Raw genomic sequence first — 26796 nt, 5'->3', positions numbered from 1 at the left:
TCTCAGTCAACATCAAGATGGCATTCTGTACTTTGATATATGAAAAGAAAGGATTCCAAGTTTTTCCAAAGGACTTCTCAGATCCAGAGAGGGTCAGCCTGATTTTTTCCAATTTAAGGAAGTAGAGCAACCTCTTTAATCCAATATACACTTGTAGGTGGAGCTGACGATTTCCACATCAGAAGAATCGCCCTCCTCGCCAAAAGGATGAGAATGCTACCAGGTCCTTTTGGTTAGAGGAAAGGCAAAGTGCAGGTGGCACACACCAAAAAGAGCAGTTAAAGCATTGGAACTATAATTTCCCAGTGACCCTGGATAACACATCAAAAATTTCAGACCAGTACGTACTCAGAGAGGGGCAGTGCCAGAATGTATGTATATAATCAGCTGGAGCATGTTTGCACCTTCACAAAGAAGAAGAAACTGTATTAGATATTTTGGGACAGCCTCACTTTTAAAACTTTTTTCTTAAACTTTTGTCTGTCATGGGACCATAACATCATCTAATTTCTATATTTCTTTTTTTCATTTTAGGTTGCATCATATACAGCGGAGAGGTAAATATTATGCATAACTGTGAATGTAGATTTCTTATTTCAAAATGATCAGATCTTGTAGTCTTGTAATCTAATTTCTTTCTTTGTGTTTTATCTCTTCAGTGTAACATCACCATGATCATGGTACGTTAACTCGGCCAATATTTAGAGCAATCAAAAATGTGTTGTTACGCTCTAATTTGTGTACATCTTTGTTGTGTTTTTCTACAGAAAACAGATATTTGTGTTGGAGTGAACAGGTGAGACACATGCACTAAATGACCACCTACTTCAACCTTTGTATTATATTAGAACGAAACAGACATTCTTTGTTTGTGAAACACAGTACGGAGTTTCAGCTCAACCTCGACAGCAACACAATGAGTGACGTTTCTGCGACTTCACAGTGGAGGAATATGCATGTGCTTCAGTTAGGTCGCGTAAACCTCTAAAAGAATGAGACTTTGTTTTTTTGTGGAATTGTCAACACTAACTTGCTTTCTCTTTTTCCACAGCTGACATATCTATCAGCAGAAGATCTGGCAGCTGTGCTTAAGTGTAATCGCTCGTCTGACCCCAGCAGCTCCAGACCGGTTTGGAAGCTTTTCCTCTTCTAAAGCTTCTCCTGTGCTGGACCAAGCTCTGGATCATCTGTCTAATATGGTATCAGTACAAAAACACTTTCTAGATTGTTAATGATGACAAGAAGGCAAAAATAGAATAAAGTAGTAGTTTTGTTAACACTTTACTTATATACATAAGTAAATACATAAGGCTGAGATTTTGCTGTCATTATTATGACATGTCACCTGTCATTAGCATGAATAAGGTGTAATGAAGGCAATCATTAAGTGTCATTTGTTACCCTAACCCCAACCCCTAACCTTAAAGGCATAGACGACGATTTTCCCAAAGTTTAGAAAAGAAATGCACATGCGCAGCACTCTACCTGCTCAGAGGAAACAGCTGTGTTTACAAGTTGGAGTCTGCATTGGTCATACTAGCTTACCTTCCAAAAGAAGATATGCACTTTTCCCACTATGTCAGACTCGCCACCAGTAAGTGAAAATCCTTTTTCAAAGGACCTGGTGCGTACAAATTTTGGTATAATTTGGTCAAAAATGCATAACCATCTTTAACCATTTGTAAATTCAAGTGTTCTGAGTGGACAGTGAATCTCTTCTCCTTCTACTGGCTCTGTAAATGAAGTTTAAAAATCCAGGATTGTGACGCTGAATGTCAGCCAATCAGAGATCTTTCTGCAAACACGTGTGCTCCATGAGCTGTTTGGGCATTACTATTGGCTGCTTGAGTGAAGTCAGGTACTTTCACATACAATCGGTAGTAAAGTGTAATCAGAATTAGAATCAGAAGTACTTTCTTTATCCCAGGGGGAAATTACTTGCATTACAGAGGCTCAAGAAATATTACAAATAAAAAGAGTAATCACCAAACAAAGAAGGAGAAAGAAAAAACTTACATGATTAAGTAAAAGACTGTTAATTAAATAAGGATTAATACAAGTGCACACATACAATGACGGACGTTCCAGCAGAAGTCTCCATCATTGTGTAGACACAACAGTTACACAGCAAAGCAAGAGGAAAAAGGCAGACCGATGTGAACTTAAGAGAAGCATATTTAGGGTGAAGTAATTTTACAGTCTGGATGCAGAGTGGTGGTTGTCAGTCTGCCCTGAGCGGCAGGCAGGTGAGATCACATCTGCCTGTGTGAGCTTGTGGCGGGGACGAGCTGACTACAGCAACCGCTGTTCTGGGCAGTAACTGCAGAGTGATACGTCCATTCATGTCAGAGTTTCCAAAACACCAGAAAAATCTCCAATAACACAAGATAAAGTCCATACATTAGTCACTAGCCTCCATTGAGAAAAAATTAGCTAACAGCGTTCACAAAAGATACCGGTAAGGGAGGCTAAGTTTCGGTTTTGGTTTCAAAACGGAGCGGAGAGAGGATTCTACATACTGCAGCTTTATTTACAGCCTTCATGACCGTATTCATGCTAATGATAGATAATGACAGTGTGATGTCAGCCTTATGTATAAAATTTCAAGTAAAGTGTTACTGTAGCTTTTAGAACAGCACAGAAAACAGACTTGTTTTTATTTATCTGTTTATTTGTATATATCTGTGTTGTAGACACTCAATCCCAGCAATCCTGCCCTTTCTGTGATTCTGGACTCTATACGAGAAATCCGTTTGGACAACCTTGGCCACGCCCACCTCAACAATCCTACGATTATTCAGTTGTGGTTCACCGCCTGAAACCACTCCTGCCGGCTGTTTCCACCACTTCCTTTCATGCCTCACCTCTAGGGGATTAAGCTGCAGTACCTTCCAGCACATGTAGGCACAGACAGGTTTTGTGTAAACAGCTGTTTTAGCTTAAGACCTAACTTTTCATTAATAAAGTAACCCTCTCAATTCATTTTTTTTCAGTGTCCAGTCTTTGAGTGGCGTTCAGCCTCATATGACTCTCACTCAGCAGATGTCTGTTTACACACACTTCATTAAGGCTTTCCTGACGAGGAATGACACAACAGGTAGGCCTTGTATGGGTGCAAATAACCTGTTTGAGGATAAACAATGCGGGATATTTAATGGAGTCAACAAACTGAGCTGTGGTCATTTTGTCAGTCACCAAGATATGGTTTCAAACGAGTTAGCTAGTGACTATGCTGGCATGCTTTATTTATGGAACATTAGCAAGTATACAATCTCCAATAACTATAAAGATGAAAAGAGTAAAGTAGGTTTCTGTTTGTATCTAATGGGTATAACTACCTTTATTATCTACTGATTTATTTAATACATTATTTGATACAATTTAAAGTTAACACCAATTGCATCTATGTAATGCTCCTATACCTCCCCGTTCTGATCATAGCATCTCTCATTATAACCACACAACGCACACACGCACACACACCACAGACACATGCGCACACGCACACACACACACACAGACACTTACTCATACCAGCAACTTTAGTGACTGTCCCTAAATACATTATTTAAGCTTTAGAGAAATTGTGAAACAAAGTACGAAACAAAACAGTGCACTCACAGATACATACATCTCAGGTTTCATTACTTAAATGTGATGAATAGTGTCATTAACACCATGCAAGATATATATCAGTGATAACATAATGAAATGCTGGCACACTCACTCAAAGCATTTGATAAACACTGAGCTATCATTGGTTCATCTTTAGAACTTTGCTTGGACTCCTGATATTGTTTGATAGCATCAATGTAATACATTTTACATTAAATGTTGGTGTGTTAGACCCTTCTTGCAGCTTACACAATAACCACAGTGGGCAATGGCTGCAGCTGAATCTCGGAAGGTTTCCGGCCTCCTGTCCTTCCACAACATTCAGATGCTCTACTCAAACTTCTCAGCTGTGCGTTTGATTTTTCATTGTCTCCATATTTTCACATCATTTATTAACTTGTTTTCTGTTTAGGTGTTTGCATCTGTACCTTAATTGATTCTGTAGTGATTCTCATGTTTGTGTGCAGTTGGAAGCCTTGCCACAGCTGACTGTCAGACAGCTCGCTGAGGTGTCAGCCACACCAGGCCTACTCATGTCTTCTGAACAGGCTACCATGGTGATGAATCATGTTCCCAGCAAACAGCTGCCACTTTCTTTGATGATTTCTCCTCCTGCAATCATGGTAAAGCAAAGAAAACACATCAAACTCAATCATACACATGCCAGAGCAGAAATGCCTAAAAATATAAACCAAATAAAATTTGCAAACACTCAATACTCAGCACCATTTATCAACTCAGGAAGCCAGTCACTTATTTCTGTATATTGCTTGACAATGATTAATTTTTAAAAACTGATTAATGAATTGCATTGTTACTTGCAACAGCAAAACCAAATGTAAAAATCTATATTGTCAAATTATATATAAAATGTGCTGCATTACAAGTAAAAAGTGCAATAACTTTTGTTTTGGTGCTGATGAAAATATACAATATATATTTTCCTTAACCACATTAAAAACTATGATTTAAAAAATTAGAATAAAGCCAGTTATTTAGTATTGTCGAATAAAAATACTTCAAAAGATGTTTATCTAAGTACCTTATAGTTAATTTCCCCAAAACTACAGATGATCGGTCTTGACAGAAAATCCCAAGTCCGGGCCAGCCCGAGTCCGGGACAAGACCGAGTCGAATGCCTCCGAGACGAGATTAAGACCTTTAAAATTTGGTCTCGAGACAAGACCGGTCTCGACTACTCCACTAGTAGACGCTGACTTCATGCCTCGCTCTGAGAGGGTGATCACCATACCAATTTCTTTTCTATCCACAACTCTTGTATTGTTTTCAGCAAAAACTGCACATTACAGTAAAACACATGGCTATTGTGTTAAGCGGCTATTGTGATTGTGAGTCTGACAAATGCTGCTGCACGGTATGTGTGTTTATCACATCAGCAGGCGGAGTCCGTCATCTGTTTCAAACACTCACCAGTGCTACGTCGCTTTTTTGTTCTTCTCACTTCACAAACACGTTAGATCATGTAAAGGTGATACGGGCAATATAACGGGAGCTAAAAGTGGAACTGATTGTGGAGCGCTCACACCTGCACTTTCGGATTATCTATTTACTGGATAATCTATATATATTATCTGTGGATAAGTGACCAGTGGTTAAGGAAGCAGGCTTGTAATCGTAGGCTCAATGGTTCTTACCTCTCTGGTCCATCACTGTGGGATGTTGATCAGTCCCTTATATTAACCCCAACTGCTCCCTTGGTGCTACAGCGTGGCTGCCCACTGCTCCTCAGGGAGGGGTTAAATGCAGAGAACACATTTCATGCATGTAGCTTTACATAATACATGACAATTAAGTATAATGGGTTTTTTTTGTTTTACCTGTGAGGTAGTTTGAGAGGGAGGAACTCACGATCTTATAGAGTAGGAGCAGCCAGGATTGTCAGGAGGAGGAGTTTCCCCTTATGACGTAATATTGGGGGAAAAATCAAACTTGCCTGTTTGGAGTTGAATTTTTACAAAATGTGGAATAGCAAGGGAGGGAGGAAAGATAACTTTTTAAACTTTGGCCCTTTGAATGAGGCTACAGGAATGTATATCACTGTAGCAAAAACCATTATAAAGTTATTTTTCATAATACTGCCCTTAAAGTTGTTTGCGATACATTTTTGGCCTTTGTTTTGGACCTAAAACCTAAAGCTATAGCATTGGTTTATCAAATCCACTTTAGTGTTTCTCTTGGATTTACAGCTTTGTGGAGGTGGGTGGTCACTTAATTGTATGTATGTTGGTGGCTGAGTGCTATCAGAATAGAATGGAAAACCTTCCACAATAATTAAGTGCACTTTTAATCTAGCACACACAAATAACTTTTTCCACTTCTTTTTTTATCCACAGGGTCAGAACAAATTGTTCCCGTCTGAGGTTGAGGTCAGCCATTTTACAGGTGGTGTTTGATCGGGAAACCTCTCCGATCCCTCGGTGAGCGATTCAATTGTGATGATTTGGCTCCACAACCGGCTGTACCGGCTTTGCTGGTCAAGCCTGTCACCACAACATGTGGCGCCATTTTTCAACATCCTGAGAACACGGAGCTGCGAAGTTGAGCAGATGGGGTAAGCACACATCTGATCCAATCTGATTTCACCAATACGATACACAAGTAAACCAGTGTTTGTAATTTATTTACTGAGCAAAGTGTTTGTTACAGTGTGGAGAGTCTGAATCAGACTTCATCAACACTCCATAAGGACACACAAAACAAATCCATGACCACATCATACAGAGTCTAAAGGGTAAGTATAACATAGCAACGTCTGCTTGTTCTCTTCTCATTCAGGTCAGTTAACATCTGTCCTTAAATTAGATCCAACACCTCTTCACTGCTACAATAGCACCACAGTTTCTACACCTTGTTCTGAACTCCTTCTTGGGGTTCCAAGTCCGAATCTGACCAGCTTCCTGTCGCTTATGCCTCATAACAGAACACATCTGGTGGGTTCAGCTGATGGTTTTAAGTAAGCAATGCAAGCTAAAAGAACAACCAGAATGACCATTTTTCTTTTTGTTTTTGAAGTTGGTGAACTCCATGCCTCCGTCACATCTTGGGGAATATCTAGTTTGCCTGATGTTGTGGACAGTAATAATGGGCTTTGTTGGCTCCTTCGCAACTACAACCCAGATCGCAACATTCTTAGGCACTGTATGTTGCAAACCAGGCACCCTTAAATAGTAACACACTGTGGTGATACAGTACCGTTATCTTCTATCACACTTTGTCCACAGGAGCAAGTCGTGCGATCATTGAGACAGCAAGTACTACTTTGCCTATGGGCCGATTCTCATCACAATAACCAGCAGGCCAGAGGTTGATGCTTTATTTAGTGGTTTAGAAAATTACATGCCCTACCCCTGACCATGGAACTGATCAGTCCGAACTTCACACACAATGCCTCTTGCATCGCCTTTCAAAAGCTGTACGTTTAGTTCTCAGCATTATCAAGAAAGGCTACTTTGAAGATCTGTAGTTTTATATCATGATGCATTCTTTATTAATGTTTTGCCTCAGCATATCAGTTCTTGGTGAGCATAACTACACTGCAACTGACTTTGGAAGGCAGGATGTCTTCATTAGTATCAAGGATTACCTCACTTCAGGTAAATCCTCACAGGAAGTCATCGGAAAAAACCTTTTTTGAACAATTTGTTTTGAAAGACGCGTTGACATAGGAAGTAAAAGATTAAGCCTTATATTGTTGTTTTTTGTAGAAACAATTCCAAGATGCTACAATGAAGCAACCCAGAGCTAAAACTCCACTGCATGGTTTGCAGAGTACATTGGCCCATTCATAGCCTGTCCTCACAATAGAGGATCTTCATTCATTTGGATCTGAAGAGGTACTGATTAAAACTACTGTCCAAGAATGCAGAAGACAAAATCCAGAACTGCTTTTCTCCTCCGTCCGCAGGTCATCCAAGCTGTTCACTGTGGATCCACTGAATATTGCTCTGCTCAATCACTCTGTCTTACCTATAAACCTCACCAACTACTATACCCAGCTCGTCTATCAACAGGATATAAACTTCAATCCCCTTCTGTGATTAGCAAATGGGCAGCACATGTGTCCCACTGCACACACTTAGTTGTATCAGTTAATGACTGACTCCACTCTGTCTGCAGTCTTCCTCTTTTGTGCCGATGTGTGGCTCCCGGCCGTGCATTTGTTCAGCTGACAGCAGAGGAAAGCAGGATCGTTCAGTTCAACCTAACAAATATCTGTACAAATCTGGACCCACAGGTAGGTAACAGGTTTAAACATACACAGGCACTGTGATTCAGGCACTGCATACTACATTTTCTCACCTTCACACATTACCCCTTTAAGTTCCTACAGTTTGTACATAGCCACACATAAGATTTATACTTTCAGGCTTTGACGTCACTGGAAGATCAATATCAACTCTTATAAACTTCAAATAAATCAGAGGAATATCGTTTCCATGTTCACTCATCATATTTGTTCTCTATTCTTAGGTGGCCATCATAATGCAGCTTCCACTAAACTTCGACTTTCTTTAATTCTTTGTATCTACTTGTTGTTTTTTGTAGTTTGGGAACCAGTGAATTGGTGAAATAGTGAGGTTGTCATCACTCCCAAAAAAATTCCTAATAACAGAAAAGGTTTCGGACAAAGTTTGAGGAAGATTATTTTGTAGATCTTTGAATTCTTAACACTCTGGCTTAAGTATTTGACACTAATCCTGTATATTAGATATTTTCCTTCTATTTTTCCTTCAACTTATGCAATGCATAGTTTAATAGTAATAACATGATCCTGTTTTTTGTTAATCAAAGTGGATTTAAAATCCAATGAACTAACCAGCCACGGCATGAAACATTTTAATCAGGTGTAAAACAACATACCAGACCCACTGACTCTGAAATAATCAGCCATAGATTATTTTGTTGGATTCTATTGAAAATTAAGGAAAATATGTTTTGTTATTGAAGAAGATGCTACAGGGTTGACATGTGTCAGAAACTCAAGAATGATTAAATATTCAGGCCGAAGGGTCATTTTCTTGTGTCTAATTTTAATAATGTTTGGGGGATCTCCTGAAACATTGGCACAGTACACTTGACTGGTCTTCACTACACTTTCCTTCCACTGGTAGGTGTCTGTTGCCTTGGCTGGTAACCTTGGGGATAACATTACCTCTACTGACATTAACGCTCTTGGCTCCAAAGTGACCAGCCTGTCCATCAACCAGCTTAAGTCTTTGAGTCCAATGCTGATCATGACTCACCTCAGTACTTTTAGTACCATATGCGATTGGAGACACAGTCAGGCCAGAATCATCATCCAGGCTATGTCTTCTTCAGGAGTGATGCAGGTTTGTCTTTTACACTGATGGTATTCTTGAAAATTTTTTTTGATAAAAATATGTTTTTTCCTTTTTCATGATTGTGTGAATACTTCTCTCTCTTACTGCCCAATTAGATGAATGCAACATCATTACTGAGGCTAAACTGTCTCCTCAAGGGCTTTCCCTCCCAACTCCTCCTTGACATAAATGGCTCCGAGCTCATAACTGCCTCCAAAGACTCTTCACTCCTGCAGAACTTGTTGACTGCTCCACATCTATTCAGGAAAGATTTGTTTCTCAGGTATGAATGCATAAGGTAAAAAAAAAATCCCCAAAATTTGAAGAGATTGTAAGGAAGGGTGCAATAGTCAATAACAATTTAAAATTGTAGTAAGCATACAAGCTTGTGATAGCTCAAAAGAGATATATATACTACCAAATGATTCTTCTTCTTCTTCTTCTTCTTCTTTCTTCTCTTCTTCTTCTTCTTCTTCTTCTCTTCTCTTCTTCTTCTTCTTCTTCTTCGTCTTCTTCTCTTCTCTCTTCTGCTTCTTCTTCTTCTTCTTCTCTTCTTCTTCTTCGTCTTCTTCTTCTTCTTTCTTCTTCTTCTTCTTTCTTCTCTTCTGCGTCTCTTCTTCTTCCATAATAAATCAATTTGTAAATCATATGTATATTATGAGGGATACTAGCAAATAGAAACAACATGACAACAAAACAAGCATTTTGAAAAATGTTCTCGATTCTTGATCGTAGTGGGCTTGCTGTAGGTAACACTGACACAAACCAGATGGTTAAACTGTGGTTGTAAAAAATGTTTTTCAATAGGTTTTTGGCCATTTGAGGTCTGTTTTAATCGAATAGATTTTTTGCTCCAGAGGTTGAATTATCCATTAACTTTCATGGCACATATGTTTGTTAAGAGTTATGGAAGAAGCCAGAAAGACCGACCAATCTAAATGAATGTGCTAATGCCACATCATGTTTTTCACAGATTATATCTCACAACACAACAATGAAGTCATCCTACAGAACGTTCCAGATGATCTGGCCCCTTTTATCCATCGACCTGCTGCTGGTGGGCTTCTCAAACAAAAAAAACAGTCATCAAAGTACTCAACAGAAAGAAATGGAAGCGGCAGCAGGTGGGAGAATAACAGTTGACAAACATACAAAGTATAAACACTTGTGTATATTTTAATCTCAATTTAGTTTATATTTTCTTACAGGCCATGATATTCTTTAGTGTATTGCTAATGAAAATTCGACCTCAGAGCTTGGAGGTGCAACAAGTATGTGTCAATAAAGATGAAAAAAGGTTACTTTGGTGCAGAACTTTGTAAGTGATACAGCCCATCTGTGTGCAGTTTGTCATCTTCTGTTCTACAAGGGTTTCACCTAGCATTGGAGTGAGGTCCATTCAAAAGATCAGATTAAGAGCCTGGTCAAAGCCTGTCGCAGAAAAGGCAATAACAGAGTCAAATTGGTAGAGACCCAGGTAAGAAGAAAGAAGGACTGAGTAATATTTATTAGGGGTGGGATAAATAGTCTATGGTAGGGCTGCTCGATTCTAGAAAAAAAAATTATCACGATTACTTTAGTCATAATTGAAATCCTGATTATTCAAACGATTATTTGTCAACTAAAAAGTTATTTATTTTTTGTACAAAAAAACACAAAATATATTCTTTAAACATAAATAAAATCCTTTAAACACTAAAATCAAGTATGTTCACTTTTGCATAAAACAAAATACTTCTTGTACGTGATGTGTCTTTGCGCTAGGTCTTCATCAACAAACCCAAAGTGTTCCCATAGAAGAGAATTTGACTTGCCACTTGTTTACCAAGAGTTTTTGCTGCATTTCTCCTGCCATGTTTCAAGACCACTAGCAACAACTTTCCTTGTGTTGGCCTGCAGGCTAGCTTTGGCTTTGAGAGGGGCGGGGCGGAGGGGAGGAGCTTGCATGTTGCATAGTATGTCCAAAATAGTGGATTTATTTTATTTAGCGAATAAAACATATGTTAATATGTAAATATATATATAATTTTTTTTAATATTAGTTTTATTTTTGATTAATTTAATTTCTGTAATCGCTGCGTGTAATAATCAAAATCGTAATCGAATTTCAATGAATTGAGAAGCCCTAGTCTATGGTGTAGACCAGGGTTGGGGCCAATTACATTTTTCAGTTACAATTGTTTTCAATTACCCATGTTCAATTATGATTACAGTGACCAGCATTTTTCCGATTACAATGAAATTACAATTATTTTTTATCCTCAGAAAGTAAATTACAATTACATTTTCAATTACTAAAGTAATTTACAATTAAATTATGATTATGACAGCAACACTTTTTTCCAATTGCAGTTACAATTATAATTACGCCATAAATGTAATTAGTAATCAATTATGCAATTACAATTATAATTGACCCCAACCCTGGTGTAGACTGTGTTTTTTTTTCTTTAAGGATGTCATTATGATGACCATATATTAGCTGTGTGGTTCTACAGTTAGACTGGCATGAGTTGTCAGTCTGGCGGTGGCACTTGAAAAGTTTCTGCACTTTAAAAAGGAAAAGAGTTATTATGTTATTGTTTTTTTTATTACTTCTGTTTGAAAATTGAAAAAGTCATACAAAGTCAAATGCATTTTAATTTTAATAAACATGATAATAATGAAGAATAAATAAACAAATTTATTTTTTTCCTCTCCAAAATATCACTTTGTATCAAATTTGTGATTTCAATTTCTAGTATTGTATCAAAAACTCAATATATTGCCCCACCCCTAATAATGGATGGTAATAATAGAGAATACTTTTTACTTTGCTGTTACAAATATGCCCAGGGAATAGTATAGTAAATTCAGAATGAAAAAAAACAATAATAATAGGGTTTGTGCATCATCACAGATATAAATTAAACCTTAAGCGTTACTGGACTGTAAGTGGTTAGTTTTTCTGTCATCGTAGTTGGTTACAGGAAGTTCCAAAGTGACATCATAGTAATTGGAATGTTGAAATAAAAACATTTGCTGAAATACAATGATTGTGTTCACACACAAAAAGTCAGGTGCAGAATTGCATGTTTAGAAATGTTGCTGCAAATACAGTATTAAAACACATTATCAACTGTTAATAAAGACAGTATTGTGTCTTCCATGATCATTGTTGACTTTTACTATTATCCATCCATCGACTATTGCCTTAAATGCATTTTCTGATCAGGTTTGGTGCTGGATCCTATTTCTGTTGACAAAACACATATAGGCCTTCCATGATAGGCCTGAGATTCCTGTTAAATCTAGAAATTTTAATCTATTGTCTTTAATATGCAATAGGTCTGGTGTCTTACATCTTCCTTAAAGGTCCCATGTCATGCTATTTTTCACACCATCTCCATTTGTTCTAAGAACCCCAAAAACTAGTCTTTGAAGTTTTTGTGTCCTAAACTCGCCTGTTTTCCAGAGTTTTAGCCTCTGAAAAGTCACTTTCTGAGCAACTCTACACAAACCGGCTGATTTTGCGGCCTACTTATGCATAGTCATGAGTGGGGCGTGTCTATAGACGGGACACTGACTTCCTCCTACATACATAGCACTGTGCAAAGGATGCTGAAATGCTCACCTTTATGGGCGTGTCTGTTTACATGTCAATCACGGAAGAGAGCTTCTTTGGAGGTGCGGCTTCTCCAGCTCAATGCCGCATCAAATTTGTCATCAAAGTGGGAACGCGTCATCAAATTGGAGCAAATAACCCTCTAACTACGATTGAGGGAATCAATGAAAAAACACTTTGGGCATGTGTAATGAAGCCCTAATAGCACTTTTATGATGTTAGAGCACAGAAAAGTTGATTTAGCATAACATGGGGCCCTTTAAGCTTTACAACGTAGCTTTAAATATTAGTTTTTCTCAATAATGAATTGTGAATCAAATTTTGCAAATATGAATTATGAGTGTAATTGGAATACACAGCTTTCTGTCTTCAATAAAGTCACTCAACATTTTAAGACTGAGTCTGACCTGATGAGCCCTTTGGATCCCCACTGAAGACAAAATGCAGTACTCTCTATCTATTTCTCCCAACAGCTGACCTGCATGTACAACCACATCAAAGGAGACTCTGATGTCATCAACTTTGAACTCTATCCGCCAGATTTGCTGCTGTATTATGAGTAAGTAGTGTCCCCTTGTTTTAAAAGTTGTCATTTATTTTGAGACCAACGTGTTATTGTTTCTGTATCTTCCTGCAGTTACTCACTGGTGCTACAGGCCAGCTGCAGGTCTTATTTTGAACAGTTGGGAGATGCAGACTTCTCTCTCTTCTCCCAAACCCTCAGCTACAAAAGGGCTGCTCTGATTCAAAACGCCATAGTTTGCCTGGTGAGTCCTTACACCATCAATGACCAGTTTCTGAAGGTCCATGCTTAAAGACATTGAACTAATCCAAATTGGCTTTTTCTGAAAACTAAACTTATGTGATCTAACCAGTTGTAATTTTGTTGACTAAAAGTTTTCATCATAGTTTCTGTTGACTAGTGACAATAACTAGACTTTGACTAATTAGAAGAAGAAAAAAATACAATACAAATATTAATATCATATTAGGTTGATGAAGGGTAAATTAATCTTTAAAAAGACATAAACTCATATGCTGTATATTTTATTCAAATATGTCTGTAACAGATTTTGTCTAGTAAAAACTTAATGTCATTTAGTTGACTAAAACTAGACTCTACTGAAACAGTCCTGATGACTACATTTGACTAAATCTAAGTTGCATTTTAGTCAAAACTATGACAATGACTATGACTAAAACTAACTCAAAATTTGATGTCAAAATTTACAGTGGATTTGTTAGATCATCTCATGTCAACAATCTATTGATTGTTTAAAACAATACTCACCTAACCACAACTTAGTCAATTACCCTTCCAACGTCAAGCCCTCTCCAAGGGCTTGACGTTGGAAGGGTTCAGTTCAGAATGGAAGAAGCCTCTTGGGTAAAACATGAGATGACACACACATTAAACCATTCCTTGCACCACACAGGAATGGGTTTTTGAAAAGTTACAGGAACGGCTGGAACTACATAATAGCACTTTAACATGTGCAACCCCAAGCTGTTGTCACAGCGATCACATTAACAGGGTTGAAAACACTTTGTTGGGAAGAACCGTTCTTTCAATCTCCAACATTACTAAAAAACTTTGAACTGTCTTCACTCCTATAACCAGTGCTTAATTTGTAAATCATCAGGTCCTGGAGCAAACACTGAGTGTTGTTCCAGTGTAGTGAAAAATAATCGTACGCATGAAAGGCTCCTACAGGCGCATGCACACTAATAGCGTAGTAAATATTTACACGTATACGTACAATATTTTGCTACCTTAAATTTTCCTACTATGATAAACAATAATTCTAACCCTAACCCGAACCCTAAAAATTAAAGGAAAGATTCTTACCTTTTTTCAACATGACGGACGCGCATGCGCAGTTTGCCAGGTGCGCATGCCCATTGTCTACCATAGGAAACTTTCACAGTATGGTTATTCTACACTAAACCGGCACTAAGAATTAGACAAAAATGTAACAGAATAAATTTTTTAAAGCACCTTTTGTTAACTAAATGGGCCAATAATATCACATGAACACAAACAACCAATCAGCATTAAAGAAGCACAAACAATCGCCCGTTACAGAGCTTCCGTCTTTCACTCTCTGAGTGACAGCTGTCAAAATCTGCCGTGTTTCAGCAACAAAGACATCGCAAGATCAGCGCTAATTTAGCCACAAAGGTCACTAAACTTTCAGAACACAAAAACCCACAAATACAAATATTTGCAAACTTTTACAAAGCAGTTGTTTTAACAAAAGGCCATAACTCATCTAATGAATTAGCAGCAGAGCAGAAAATGAAAATAAATGCGTGCTTACTTTTATTTGTCAAAATAATGGAGAACTTTGTATCCTCGCAACTTTTTAACATATTTAACAGACGAGGCCTGCCTTGTCTTTCATAAGCCTCCTCTTGTCCACTGGATAGGTGCATGACAGGTGCTATTAGTTGCTAAACTAACTGCTACTGTGCTGCTACTGCTGCTGCTTTCCTTCCTGATTTCCACAGAAACAACCTTTACCTCAGGCTTATCTTCACTTATTAGCCATTTTTAGCCATTTTCTACCGTCTTCAGCGCTCACAGAAAAACTATTTTTGCGCAAAATCACCCTCGTAGCATGTGGGTGTGGCTTGACCTCTACTCTAAGGGCCAAATTCACTAAAGGTTTAGGGGTATTAAAACGTGTGCAAACGTCACTCCATGCGCTAATAAGGGGTGCAAACTCCAGGATATCAGGACTGCGCGTGTTCAAAGCGTCACTCTGTGCCCACAATCCATTTAGCACGTTTCCCTCTGATTAATATGTAATATAGGCGGCTCTCACAAGTGGAGCAAAAAAATAGGAGGGGGAAATGCAAAAAAATTAATGCAGTGGGCGCAATGCAATTCATCAAATCAGCAACTGTTTGCAAAAATATTACGACTTACATGCAGGTGCAAACACACACAGAGATCAAAACTGCACTGAATGGTGATACAAAACACACCGGAGATGGAAAAAATGCTCCAGTTAACCTTTTTAGTATCAGAAAATATTTAAAATAAAACAAAAGTCAATATTTACGCCAGTGAAAGAAAATGCAGAGTAAAGTGTGTGTGTGAGGGAAAGAAACAGCTCAACATGAGGCTGCCTGTGTGGAGTCCGGTGTGTCATGCTGCAGTGCAGAGGATTCTTTGCGTAGAGCTTAATGGATATCGCTCCGGACACACCATTTCAATGAGCTCCTGTGTCTTCCTCTCCATGTTTTGACCGTCAAAATCTCGTGTCGCGTTGATGGCAGGAGCGTCAGGCCAGAATCAGCTCAGCTGCTGCATAATTTATGCAGCGATGGAACAATGTTTACATATGAGAGTGTGCGTGAGAAGGTTGCTGATCGACTGGTTGACAGACTGTGTCGCTGCATTAACACAGATCAATAGGACGGTTTTTGTCCGAATCTGCATGTTTTCCATGGACTGATAAGAACAATGTTACAATAACTGACAGAACAGCCACATTAAGTTAAGGGGAAAAATATATTTAGGTTTAAAAATTCTTGGTTTTTATTTGTTTATTTTGTTTTCTATATTATTACATGTTTGTGCAGCAGACAGAGAAGTCCACCCACCTCCAATTGAACTTCTTCAAATGTCATTTAGTGCTTCTGTGCATACACCTCTCCACAATGAACAAGCAAAATGTTCATTTAAATAGGGCGGTCTCAACCATGTCTACACCAATTTGCATCTCAATCTTAGTGAATTCCTCACAGCAGTTGAGGAAACAACGCCATCAAAGGATTTAGGGACACACCTGGTTTACCACCCTCTATTTCTGATCTTGGAGAAAATGCTTTTTGGTTTTTAGATCCTGCATTTTGCTAATAACTAATTTTTTTGGGTGTTTTGTCTGTCGCTCGAACGTTTGCATATCACGGCATAACTGAGTATGAGAACGAACAGAAGATCACACAAAAATGAACACACAACAAAGTCCAACTTTGAAAAAGAAAGTGCCTATTTCTACAGTTGCCGTACGGACAACCACCAGTGCTATTGGTACGGTTACCGAAGTACAAGTATGTAGGGGTTAGGTTTAGGATTATTGTTTATGGGACTCGTTGACTCCCCCTGAATAGTCCTCGGACCATTCAGTTTGGAATAGGGAATCAAAGGCAGGGCACGGGCCAACGCATGTCACTCAAGTTTCACCACACCGTGGTTAAGGTTAGGTTATAACCCAATATTGCAACAATTTTTAGGGTTAGGGTTAGATTTACAGTTAGATTTAATCTTAGTCACATGACCTAAACTGGTCAATGACTGACCAATCACGTGACCTAAACTGGCCAAATGGGGCGCTGCGTACGGATAGAATGTCGGTATATTGATACAGCAACCGTATGGATAGCCACTGCCTTAAAAAAACAGCCACTGGCCAGACCATGACAATATTCAAAGTTGGCCTAAAACCACTCTGAATTGAACACAACTTTTAAATTATTATTATTATTAGCTAAGGCAATTACTGTATGCCAAAGCCATGTCCAAAATGCATATGCTACACATCTTCTACCTTATTGGTGTTAACAAATGTACTACAATGTTTACAGTGTTCTTTATGTCTATAAACCAATCAATATATCTCTGTGTTTTTTAGGGAATTACAAACACAAGCTTGACAAAGGATAACATCTTAGTTTTGGGAAACATGTGCTGCTTCCTTGATGCTGAATACATCCAAACCTCAGATCCATTCATCCTGGAAGAGCTAAAAACCTGTGAAGATAGCACAAATGATCAGAGAACTGCTGTGGAAAACCTCCTGATGACCGGAGCCACACCATATGGGTGTGTATGCAACACACAAGATTTCACTGTTAAAATAAATAGATTTGTTGTAATAATCAAAGTTTTTGTTTTTTTATTTTGACCAGAATTGTCTCACAATGGATTTCTGGCACTTTGGAGAAGCTGGGGATGTTACCGTTGCATTTCACCTCTGATTTCTATGCTCACATTAACAAAGTGGGTAACAAATGACAGTTGTGTTGTGCTAGCGCCCAACCTTGGGTTAATCATGTTTATCTTTTCTATGAATATAGAGAGAAATGCGCAACTTTGTTAGGTACTTCAAGAAAGTCCTAAAGCGCAATGGAGTGGGCAGAGAAAAGAGAAGGAAATGGATAAAGGAAATAAGAAAGGCCCGAAGACGGAAGTCAAAGCGCTCTGTGGGTCAGTTTTCTGATGTGTTGTTCATGCTGGAAGTATTCTTTTATTCCATGATCCATCCATCCATCCCCTCACTCATTCACACATGCACGCACGCATACATTCATAGTAAAAAATTAAATACTGTATAATCTAACAAATATATTTTTTTAATCTGAATGAAATACAAAACACGTTATAGCTGTAAGTCTTGGTTTTCCCATTTAGGCCCTTGTATTTTCTGTGCCTCAGATGCTCGGTGCGAGGTGGGAGAGATCACATCAGTGACCGTCAGCGATGAAAGCTTTCCCTTTGACTACAGCGACATATCACAGTTTGAATACTGCCTGATGCCAACCTTTGTAAAAGAACACTTGAATTCCATTACTGACAAAGTGGATGAAGATGATTACCTCAAGATTGTTCTCAACAAGTTGAACGAAGTAAGTGAGTTTGGACAGTGCATGCATGTATAGTCTAATATACATCTACAACAAATAAACTTGAGGGGGGGTCATAGACATTTTTTTTAAAATAAGTATAAACAATGTAAAATATGCAACAACAAAACAAAACAGTTAAAACAAGCATTGCTTCTTCTTCTTCTTCCTTCTTGCTTAGTGGCGTGTTGCAACCAACTTGAATAAGTGCATATCGCCACCTACTGTATATGTTTTTCATTACTTTCAACGTCCATGATCAACAAAACTCTTCTTAAATAATTATGTTCTGTAAAGATCCAACAATCATTTCAGTCTAACCTGTTTTTTTACACTGTATGATTATACACAGCTATTTGTATGACATTCAAAGCACCAAAACGCTTAAAACTACATGCTTATCATCCTTTCATCTTTTACAGTACTTTTAAATGATCCATTCTGTTGTCTATCTACAGTTTTAATATAGTATAATACAATGCATTGCAGTCAGTTTCAAACTCTCCCTGTTGCCCATAATATTGCCTAACAAACTAAATGTGATTATCACTTGTTTGCAGGCCTATAGTAACAGCTCCAGCATCCCAGAGAATGAGGTTCAACAATTTGGTCCAATGTCTCGTGTTGCTACCGTTGAAGACATCCGTGCATGGACCATCACAGAGCTTGACACGCTTGAACTTTTGATGGTATCTTCAGATGGGCCATGGAACTTGACTGTGGTAAACAAAGAGTCTCAAACGTGTGATGTGTTTAAGGGAAAATATTATGCCATTGTTAACAAACAGTTTCCCTTGTCAAGGCTGAAGCTGTTGTATTAAAGTATCTGAGTGTGGAAGGAAACAAACTTGGCAGCCTTGAACTCAACATCATCCAGGGAGAGATCCTTTGCTCGCTGGGAACTGATGTTTTGATGAACATCTCATACCAGAGCCTCAGGTGAGAAAACAGGGCTGCACACAAGGTTGGATTGTTGTATTGTGTCATCGGAGATACTATCATCTCCATGTTACATGTAACATGATGATAATGAGATTGTCCCTCCTGCACATCAAATGTAATATTTTGGCCACTAAAAATGAAGTATGTAGCACAGTGATCATTAGCACCTGTAAGTCAGTTAAATTCATCAGCCAGTAAGTGAACTATTAATCCACTGCAGTGATGGTGATCACTTTTTTATCAAAGTGTCTCAAAGAAGGAAAGTTTGTACCATTCCAATCAATTCAAGCTTTTTCACGTAATATACATGACATTGTTTGGATTATTTAGCCTGTGTCTGTACCATCAGTATCATTAATGCATATAGAATATAGAAACATAGACTGACAGACATAACACATTAAATAACACATTAAAGAACTTTGCCTAATTTTATACCTTAAAATACAATGTATGGGGAGGTACCAAGTTCGGCCGGAATGTGATGTAAAGTCGAAGATTCCAATGTAAATTTCTTTGATTTAGCTCTTTCTTTATGTTTTTGTTGTGAATTTCTCATCATGTTCTTTGAAATTTTAGTTATTATGATGAACAACACAATGATATTTGTTGGAGTTACTTTTGATGTGTATGAAGCTGTTAATGTGAGCGTCTATGCACATCAGAGCAGCCACAGATGGCAGTCGGCTTTTATAAACACAAACTATGACGATGATGGTGTTGGTTTTTTTATACAGTTGAAAACTTTGTTTGCCTGTTTTCACATCTCCTTGGACTGTGTCTTCTTTCATCCTGAACCTTCTTAAGATTTTGGCTAAAAAAAGTGTGTTTGTTGTATCTGTTTCAGAGAGATGGATCCTCCAGATGTATCCAGCTGCTCCTTGGAGAAAAAGAAGTTACTCTTTCACATCATCAGACAGGAATCTACCAACACCCGGTCAGCAGCAGCAGTGTCTGCAGATGAGTACCAGCTCACTCAGCCTTATCTAGGTAAGTAACACACACACATAACACACACATATCCATATATATATACACATCGTGGTCCTCATTTAGCCACCTTGCATAAAAACAAGTGCAAATCTGAGTGCACATTGTGTCGAACGACAGGACCAATGTGGGAGTTATGAAAAATTTGTATTTGACCAATCTCACCATACCATTGATCACGTGTTGATAAATGCTGTGGCTGAATTTGATCGTCATTAACATGCTACGCCCTCAAATATTCCAGGTTCAGAGGCCCCGCCCACTGAGGTCTAACAAACATTGCCAAAGAAATAAACGTTTCCAAGATAAAAAAAATTCTATATTCTATAAAAGCATTCTTACAGTTGAGGTGAAGAAAAACAAAGATGTGCTTTTCGGTAGTGTGAAAACTGGAATTTAAGGAGCTCATTTTAAACGCTCTGTGGAAGAGAATAATGGAGGCAGTGAACAGACTTTACGTATTAGAAAGGACTCGGGCTGAGGTTTGAAATAAATTCTCAATAACTAACTTGACCAATGCCTACTGATGGTTTCAATGAAAATCTACTCACCCACAGCCTAAAAATGTATATCACTTCGATTTGATCAAGACAATTCTTTACGTTTTGGTCCAGAAAAAGTGGACAAGTCACACTGGCAAGCACAAGCCCGTGCATTCCCAATCCCACACATGCAAGAAGATGGGAATGATGGCAGGAAATTGCTGCTGTTATATATCTATTTTCTTATTTTTTCACCTTGTCTGCACATGCTGTCAAAGGTCAACACTATATGTTGTGCAATCTTTTCACGACCAGCAATGTTTTATTATTGCAATTAAATATATGAATTCATTTTATTGCATCACCAGAGTTCACTAAGGAAGGGTAAAAGAAACTTTATTAAAGGGGTGTTATAAAAAAAGAAGACAGTGTTACACCTAGGTGAGGGGGAAGGGAACAGGGAAGAGGAAGTCAGGGTAGCACAATGGAAGGGGTGGGGAAGAGTCGACTGTTTTAAGGTGAGAGTGCATTGTTAATGCTTAAATTTGTGAGATTGTGGCACATTAATTTCTCGGACAATGAACGGACATACTCTGATCAATCTGTTAAGGCACACACGTGTTTCTCCTTATCACGTATTCCGACTCCTTTTGGGTTTAGTCTATGGCTCTGACGACCCGGTGAAAAGAACATGCTGCATTCAGTATACATCTCAGTCAGCCTACATCATAAGGTGGACGTTATTTATATTTGATGTAGCCTATATTATCTTACAAGGCCTTTGCCACTTTGTTCTTGCTGAAACTCTCGGCGGCTATTAGTACCCTATGAGTGAATAAATGAATTCATAGCTCTGTGGTACGGAGGGCCTCCAATGCATAGGCTCCATCAGCTGATGGTCAGTCCATCAGATAAAAATCTATATCTTTTCTATAAGATGTCCTCAGGTAAATTGAAAGCAATGCATCTATCCATAAATATTCTTTCTCTGCTCTTCGCTGTCAGATTCTATCCACGCAGCAGCATGTACAGAGAATGACCCGATCATTCCTGGGCAGGTCATTTTGTAAGAGAACTGATTAGTCAGCTAATCATTTAGTCTGAACTTAACTTGCTCCAGACAAGGTTAGCCGTTTAGTCAGTGCTTCATTTGTAAATCATCAGGTCCTGGAAAAAATGCTACGTGTTGTTCCAGCAGTAAAAGAGAGACTAAAATTTAAAGTGCCTTTTGCTAACTAAATGGGTCAATAATGAACACATGAACACAACCAATTAATCTAAATGTTTAAAAGAATGATGAATCAGCGTTAAAGAAGCACAGACAGTCGTCCATTACTGAGTGCATCCGTCTCTCTCTCTGAGTGACAGCTGTCAAATCTGCCATGTTTCAACACCAAGGACAGCACAAAATCACTGCTACACAAAAGTCACTAAACATGACTCCTCTAATCAATCAGCAACACAGCAGAAAATGAAAATAAAACACGTGCTTAATTTTTTATTTGTTAAAACAGCCACACAAAAAAACAGCCAGGGATTTCTTTGTATCCTCGCAACTTTTTTAATATATTTCACAGCCGAGTTTTGTGTTTGATAAGGCAAGAGTAGAAGCTCATCTTGGCTTTGAACTGAGCCTCTTTCCATACTTCCCTGGTTTCAATGTCCAAAGCATCTCCTTCTCTTCTCTCTGTCCCTGACTCATTCTCCTGGATAGTTCTCCTCCTGTGTCCTGTTTGTTGGAGGCAGGTTCTCTAGCATTAGCATTGTTGCTACAGGTGCTGCTACTTGCTACGCTAACTGCTGCTGTGCTGCTGTTGCTCCGCGATTTCCACCGTCTTTACCTCAGGCTTAGCTTCACTTATTGGCTTAAAAAAGCTCTTTGAATCCAACTGCTTTTTTTTTTTTTTTTTTTTTTTTTTTAGCCATTTTCTACCGTCTTCCAAGATGACACACAAACTATTTTTGTGCAAAATCACACTTTATACGTCAGGAAGGGGCGTGGCCTGACTTTACCCTCTATTCCTCACTCGCGCTCAGATTTTACCTTCAATTTTGTGTATACAATGAAATGTCCAGTGATTTTAACTCAATATAAGACGCAGCTGTCCAAATATAATGCTTCAAAATTTAATCAAAACACCTAAAAGCAAATGAGGTGCTGGATCCAATCAAATAAGTGCCAGTCAAAATCTGGGAGGTGCCGGATCTTGTTCCGGCAGAATCCGGAACATATTAAGTTCTGAGTTGAGTATCAGTTACCATGGTGATTTACCCTGGTAAGATATTAACCAATGTCGTAGTACAAAACACAGAGGTTTATGCCTGGAAGAGCCTTCACTGACCAACATACCTTCTCTCCTCCAGGGGGAGCAGACTCTGAATTTGTTCAAAGTTTGGTCCAATCCAATATCAACATGGACATGCCTACTTTTACCAGCCTGGATCAGGAAGTTGTACTGGTAAGTCTTCTAAGTGTGCGTGCATGGATCTGTGCATAGTTTTTGTTATCAACAGTTATTTTAAATGTTACAGCCTGTCCTACTGCTTTGGACGGCTGTGATTTCAACACATTTTAGTTTTTACTTGCATTAGAAAGACAGGCTTTGATTTTGTCTGTTCAAAAGAGATGGACAGCACATCATGTTTAATGCGTCATTGGTTTTCCTCATTTATGTTTTTTTCCCTTTACAGAACCTTAGTGTTAGTAATGTGAAAGATCTGCTTGGTACTAACGTAGCAGAACTGAAGTCCTATGAGAACAACTCGCTGGTGCAGAACTGGACAAGCAGGCAACTACAGTCAGAGCTTAATAGACTGGGAGTGGGGCTGATGGGAGGGAGGGCAGACACCACGGCCTCCTCTAGCTCCCCCAACACAGCAGTCACCGTGACGCCTGGAGCTGCTACAAATGCAACAGGAGTGCCCTCCAACCCAACAAATGCAACAGGAGTGACCCTCAACCCAACAAACGCAACAGGAGTGACCTCCAACCCAACAAATGCAACAGGAGTGCCCTCCAACCCAACAAACGCAACAGGAGTGCCCTCCAACCCAACAAACGCAACAGGAGTGCCCTCCAACCCAACAAATGCAACAGGAGTGACCTCCAACCCAACAAATGCAACAGGAGTGCCCTCCAACCCAACAAACGCAACAGGAGTGCCCTCCAACCCAACAAACGCAACAGGAGTGCCCTCCAACCCAACAAATGCAACAGGAGTGACCTCCAACCCAACAAATGCAACAGGAGTGACCTCCAACCCAACAAACGCAACAGGAGTGACCTCCAAACCAACAAATGCAACAGGAGTGACCTCCAACCCAACAAACGCAACAAATCCATCAAACTCATCAACAGCTGTACCTGGTTCATCTTCTGGCGGCTCCACGGGTGGTTCCAATAATGTAACCACCACCACCACCGCCGCCACCACTATCAAAGGTGAGCACTTAGAGGCTTTGTTTCAATGTTGTCAAAAACCACAACTAAAAGTTAAACTAACAAAACTAACAAACGTTGTGTTGCCCAAGTAATGACAGCAGAAGATCAACATGCACAAAACACAAAGACAGGCTCTCAACCTTGCTTCACTCTCGGAATCTGCATATCAGAGGTTGGGATATATGTGAAATTATTTCAAATGCTTGGCTGACACACTACGATGGGTTAAACTGAACTTAACAAATTCAGTAAGGCTATGAGTACTTTAAATGTATCCATAGACTGCCACTCTATAGGTACGCAGCCCCCCTCATTGGCCAGTTTAGGTCACGTAATAGGTGCACCACGTGCCTTAAAGTTCCGTCATTTGTATTTTAGCTCATATTTATTATTAGCTACCCCGCTAACCCTTTTATTTTAGCCCTAACCCTAACCCTCAAATGTTTATTTTTGTTGGAAATTTATTTTTAAAGGTGGAATTTGCGGTTAAATATGTCAAAATGACAAAAAAAATTTGTCAAATATGGGTTTCGAACCCACGTTAGCGGTGAGTGCAGCGCCTTAGACCACGCGACTATCCTGGCACGGTGGTGACGCAGGCACTATGGTCCCGGGGGCTATGGCTAAGTTTAACGTACCTCCAGACACTTTCTATTATTATACAATAACCAACACCGGATAAGGGCTAACGCTAGAATTTGTGCCCTGTGTGGAATTAAGTAAAACTAAAATCAGCTCGATCTAACTGTTCTGGTATGTAGGATTTCTAAACGATTTGGTTGAAATTGTAAACATGGCCCAACTATGTAAGAAACCATCTTTGTCAAGAGAATAAAATCTTTGACACTGCATACATTAAATTTGTAGTTGAATGAAAGCTTTGTAATTAGATAGAATTGGTTCCAAACATAAATTTAAAGCCTAAATGTATTTACCATTATTTGCAAAACTGGTAGAAGATCATTTGGGTTGTAACTGTGCCATCAAATGTGTGTAGATGAATTAACAAAAGCTAAGTTGTTTTTAAGTTGTTCAAGCCAATTAACTCGATAAAAAACATCAGTCAGGTTAAACTGACCTTGTACATTTACATTTCCAAGCATTAATAATCACATTTTCACACGTGTGAATTAACGAGAAGCAAGTTTATGTATGTCTGCCGGATTTTTTTTTTTTTTTTACAGGATTTCTCTGCTTCTTCTTCACCTATTAGAGCAATGGTTTTCAAAGTGTGTGGCGCACCCCCCCTCATGGGTAATGGAGACATGACGGGTGGGGCGCGACAAACAGGAAGGAATTTTAAATTTCATTCTAATCTTCTAAAATGGCTTTCTTCATTTACAATAATCAGTAACACTAAACAAAACGCCTACACACAAACAAAGTAATAATGAGAAGCTTTAAAAAATGGAGCAGAAATTAAAAGAGCATTAAATTATTAGACTGCAACCAGGAACAAAATGTATCATGGAACTAAAGCGCAAAAATAATCATTTACGTCGGCATGTACTTCATATGGAGCAGAACACAAAACAAATTTCCAATAGCTGACTTTAAAAAACACATTTCCTTTTTTGTTTTCTTGAGCTTTTTGGCACAGATTGCAAACTTTTAATAATTTCCTCTAATTTTGAACTTTTACGTTTGCTTCTTATGCAGATATATTTTTTTAAATTTATTTATGAAATGTGTTACTTGCATTTTGAAACATGATGGTACTTTTTCTCTGTTAGTTCATTTCATGCATGCACAAAATTTCCTTTTTGTTCTGTTAAAGCTTTTTGGCACAGTTGTCAAACAATGTTTCATTATTACCTGCACTTTTAAATGTGTTTTTTAATCAGGTGATTAGTTTAATGTAGTTTTTTTTTTTTTTTTTTTTTTTTTTTTGTGAAACATGATGTTAACTGTTAGTTAAATACATTTGAAAATGTGTTATTTGCCGGGATAATTTGGGGGGCAAAGGGTGCAGGTGGGGCTTGAAAGTTCAAACTGGAGTCTATCCAACAAAGTTTGAGAACCACTGTATTATAGTGATCATAAGCTTGTTGGTTAGAGTCAGGCTGCATATGGTCTGTGGATTTTTCTGATACAAAACATCATTTAGAAAGTTATGACCTGTAAAAATGCTCTGTAGCATTAATTGATTATTGTTTTTTATTGTAGGTCACGCTTCCCGGATCAGATCTGATGCTGGCTTCTCTTTCCTCGTTATGTTGACACTCCTCTACTTCATGTGATATGTGTAAACTGTTCATATCTAACTGGTTTTAGACAGTTCATCCCAAAGAACAGAGAATGAAGAGAAAATGTCTTTATTTAACCCAAATCAAAGAAAATATGTATAACACTGTATAAGAAAATAGTTTATGTGCAATATAAAACACAATAGTTGTAAATATAGTTGGTTATAATATATAATAAATCTCAGGGGCATTATTATATAAGACACTGTATTAGGGATGTCAAACATTATATTACTCTTCTTGGTTTTAGTGATTTGTATTAAAATAAAGTCAAATTTGAAATAGTGAATTGTGTGTCTGATGATACAAAAGATATTCAAAACAATTTTTTTTTTTTAATTTTTCAAAAAAATCCCATTTTTACGTTAACCAAAACACCAGTAAAGATTATATTTCATCTTTACTGTTATTTGCCTTACCCTGAAAATATGGGGCAAAGGAGGAAAAAAAAAACACGTTTGTAATTAATCTCTATTAAATAAATAAAAATGAATATTCA

At 38.3% G+C, this 26796-nt stretch overlaps 1 protein-coding gene across 3 annotated transcripts; it reads left to right on the top strand.

The window, feature by feature from the left end:
• Nucleotides 1-1057: 1057 nt before the first annotated feature.
• Nucleotides 1058-26796, top strand: LOC114454238 (mesothelin-like protein). Of its 3 annotated transcripts, none has more exons than XM_028434760.1 (32): nt 1058-1199; nt 2694-2900; nt 2994-3097; nt 3847-3964; nt 4083-4238; nt 5970-6187; nt 6283-6367; nt 6439-6566; nt 6649-6774; nt 6858-7048; nt 7141-7229; nt 7341-7469; nt 7541-7669; nt 7753-7870; nt 8748-8966; nt 9074-9240; nt 9931-10081; nt 10166-10228; nt 10304-10434; nt 13035-13120; nt 13199-13328; nt 17205-17395; nt 17482-17572; nt 17650-17779; nt 18008-18198; nt 18756-18917; nt 18998-19134; nt 19985-20127; nt 22974-23068; nt 23301-23607; nt 23788-24051; nt 26218-26796. In XM_028434760.1, exons 20-32 carry the CDS (start codon nt 13044-13046, stop codon nt 26289-26291), a joined length of 1992 nt encoding a protein of 663 aa, XP_028290561.1. In that variant the 5' UTR covers nt 1058-1199; nt 2694-2900; nt 2994-3097; nt 3847-3964; nt 4083-4238; nt 5970-6187; nt 6283-6367; nt 6439-6566; nt 6649-6774; nt 6858-7048; nt 7141-7229; nt 7341-7469; nt 7541-7669; nt 7753-7870; nt 8748-8966; nt 9074-9240; nt 9931-10081; nt 10166-10228; nt 10304-10434; nt 13035-13043; the 3' UTR covers nt 26292-26796. The 3 variants fall into 3 exon arrangements, with proteins under 3 accessions (XP_028290561.1, XP_028290477.1, XP_028290392.1); XM_028434676.1 differs by having other exon boundaries at nt 23698-24051; XM_028434591.1 differs by having other exon boundaries at nt 23301-24051.

Source organism: Gouania willdenowi, chromosome 1, assembly GCF_900634775.1.
Source record: "Gouania willdenowi chromosome 1, fGouWil2.1, whole genome shotgun sequence".
NCBI lineage: Eukaryota > Metazoa > Chordata > Actinopteri > Blenniiformes > Gobiesocidae > Gouania > Gouania willdenowi.
This window is presented reverse-complemented; position numbering and strand designations above follow the sequence as displayed.

Bases quoted from the DNA above. Each gene is read 5' to 3' on its own strand.
- LOC114454238 (XM_028434591.1), top strand. From the start codon at position 13,044: ATGTACAACCACATCAAAGGAGACTCTGATGTCATCAACTTTGAACTC. The intron at 13,329-17,204 runs GTGAGTCCTTAC...TGTGTTTTTTAG, and splicing joins AAAACGCCATAGTTTGCCTG to GGAATTACAAACACAAGCTT. The intron at 17,780-18,007 runs GTCAGTTTTCTG...TCTGTGCCTCAG, and splicing joins GAAGTCAAAGCGCTCTGTGG to ATGCTCGGTGCGAGGTGGGA.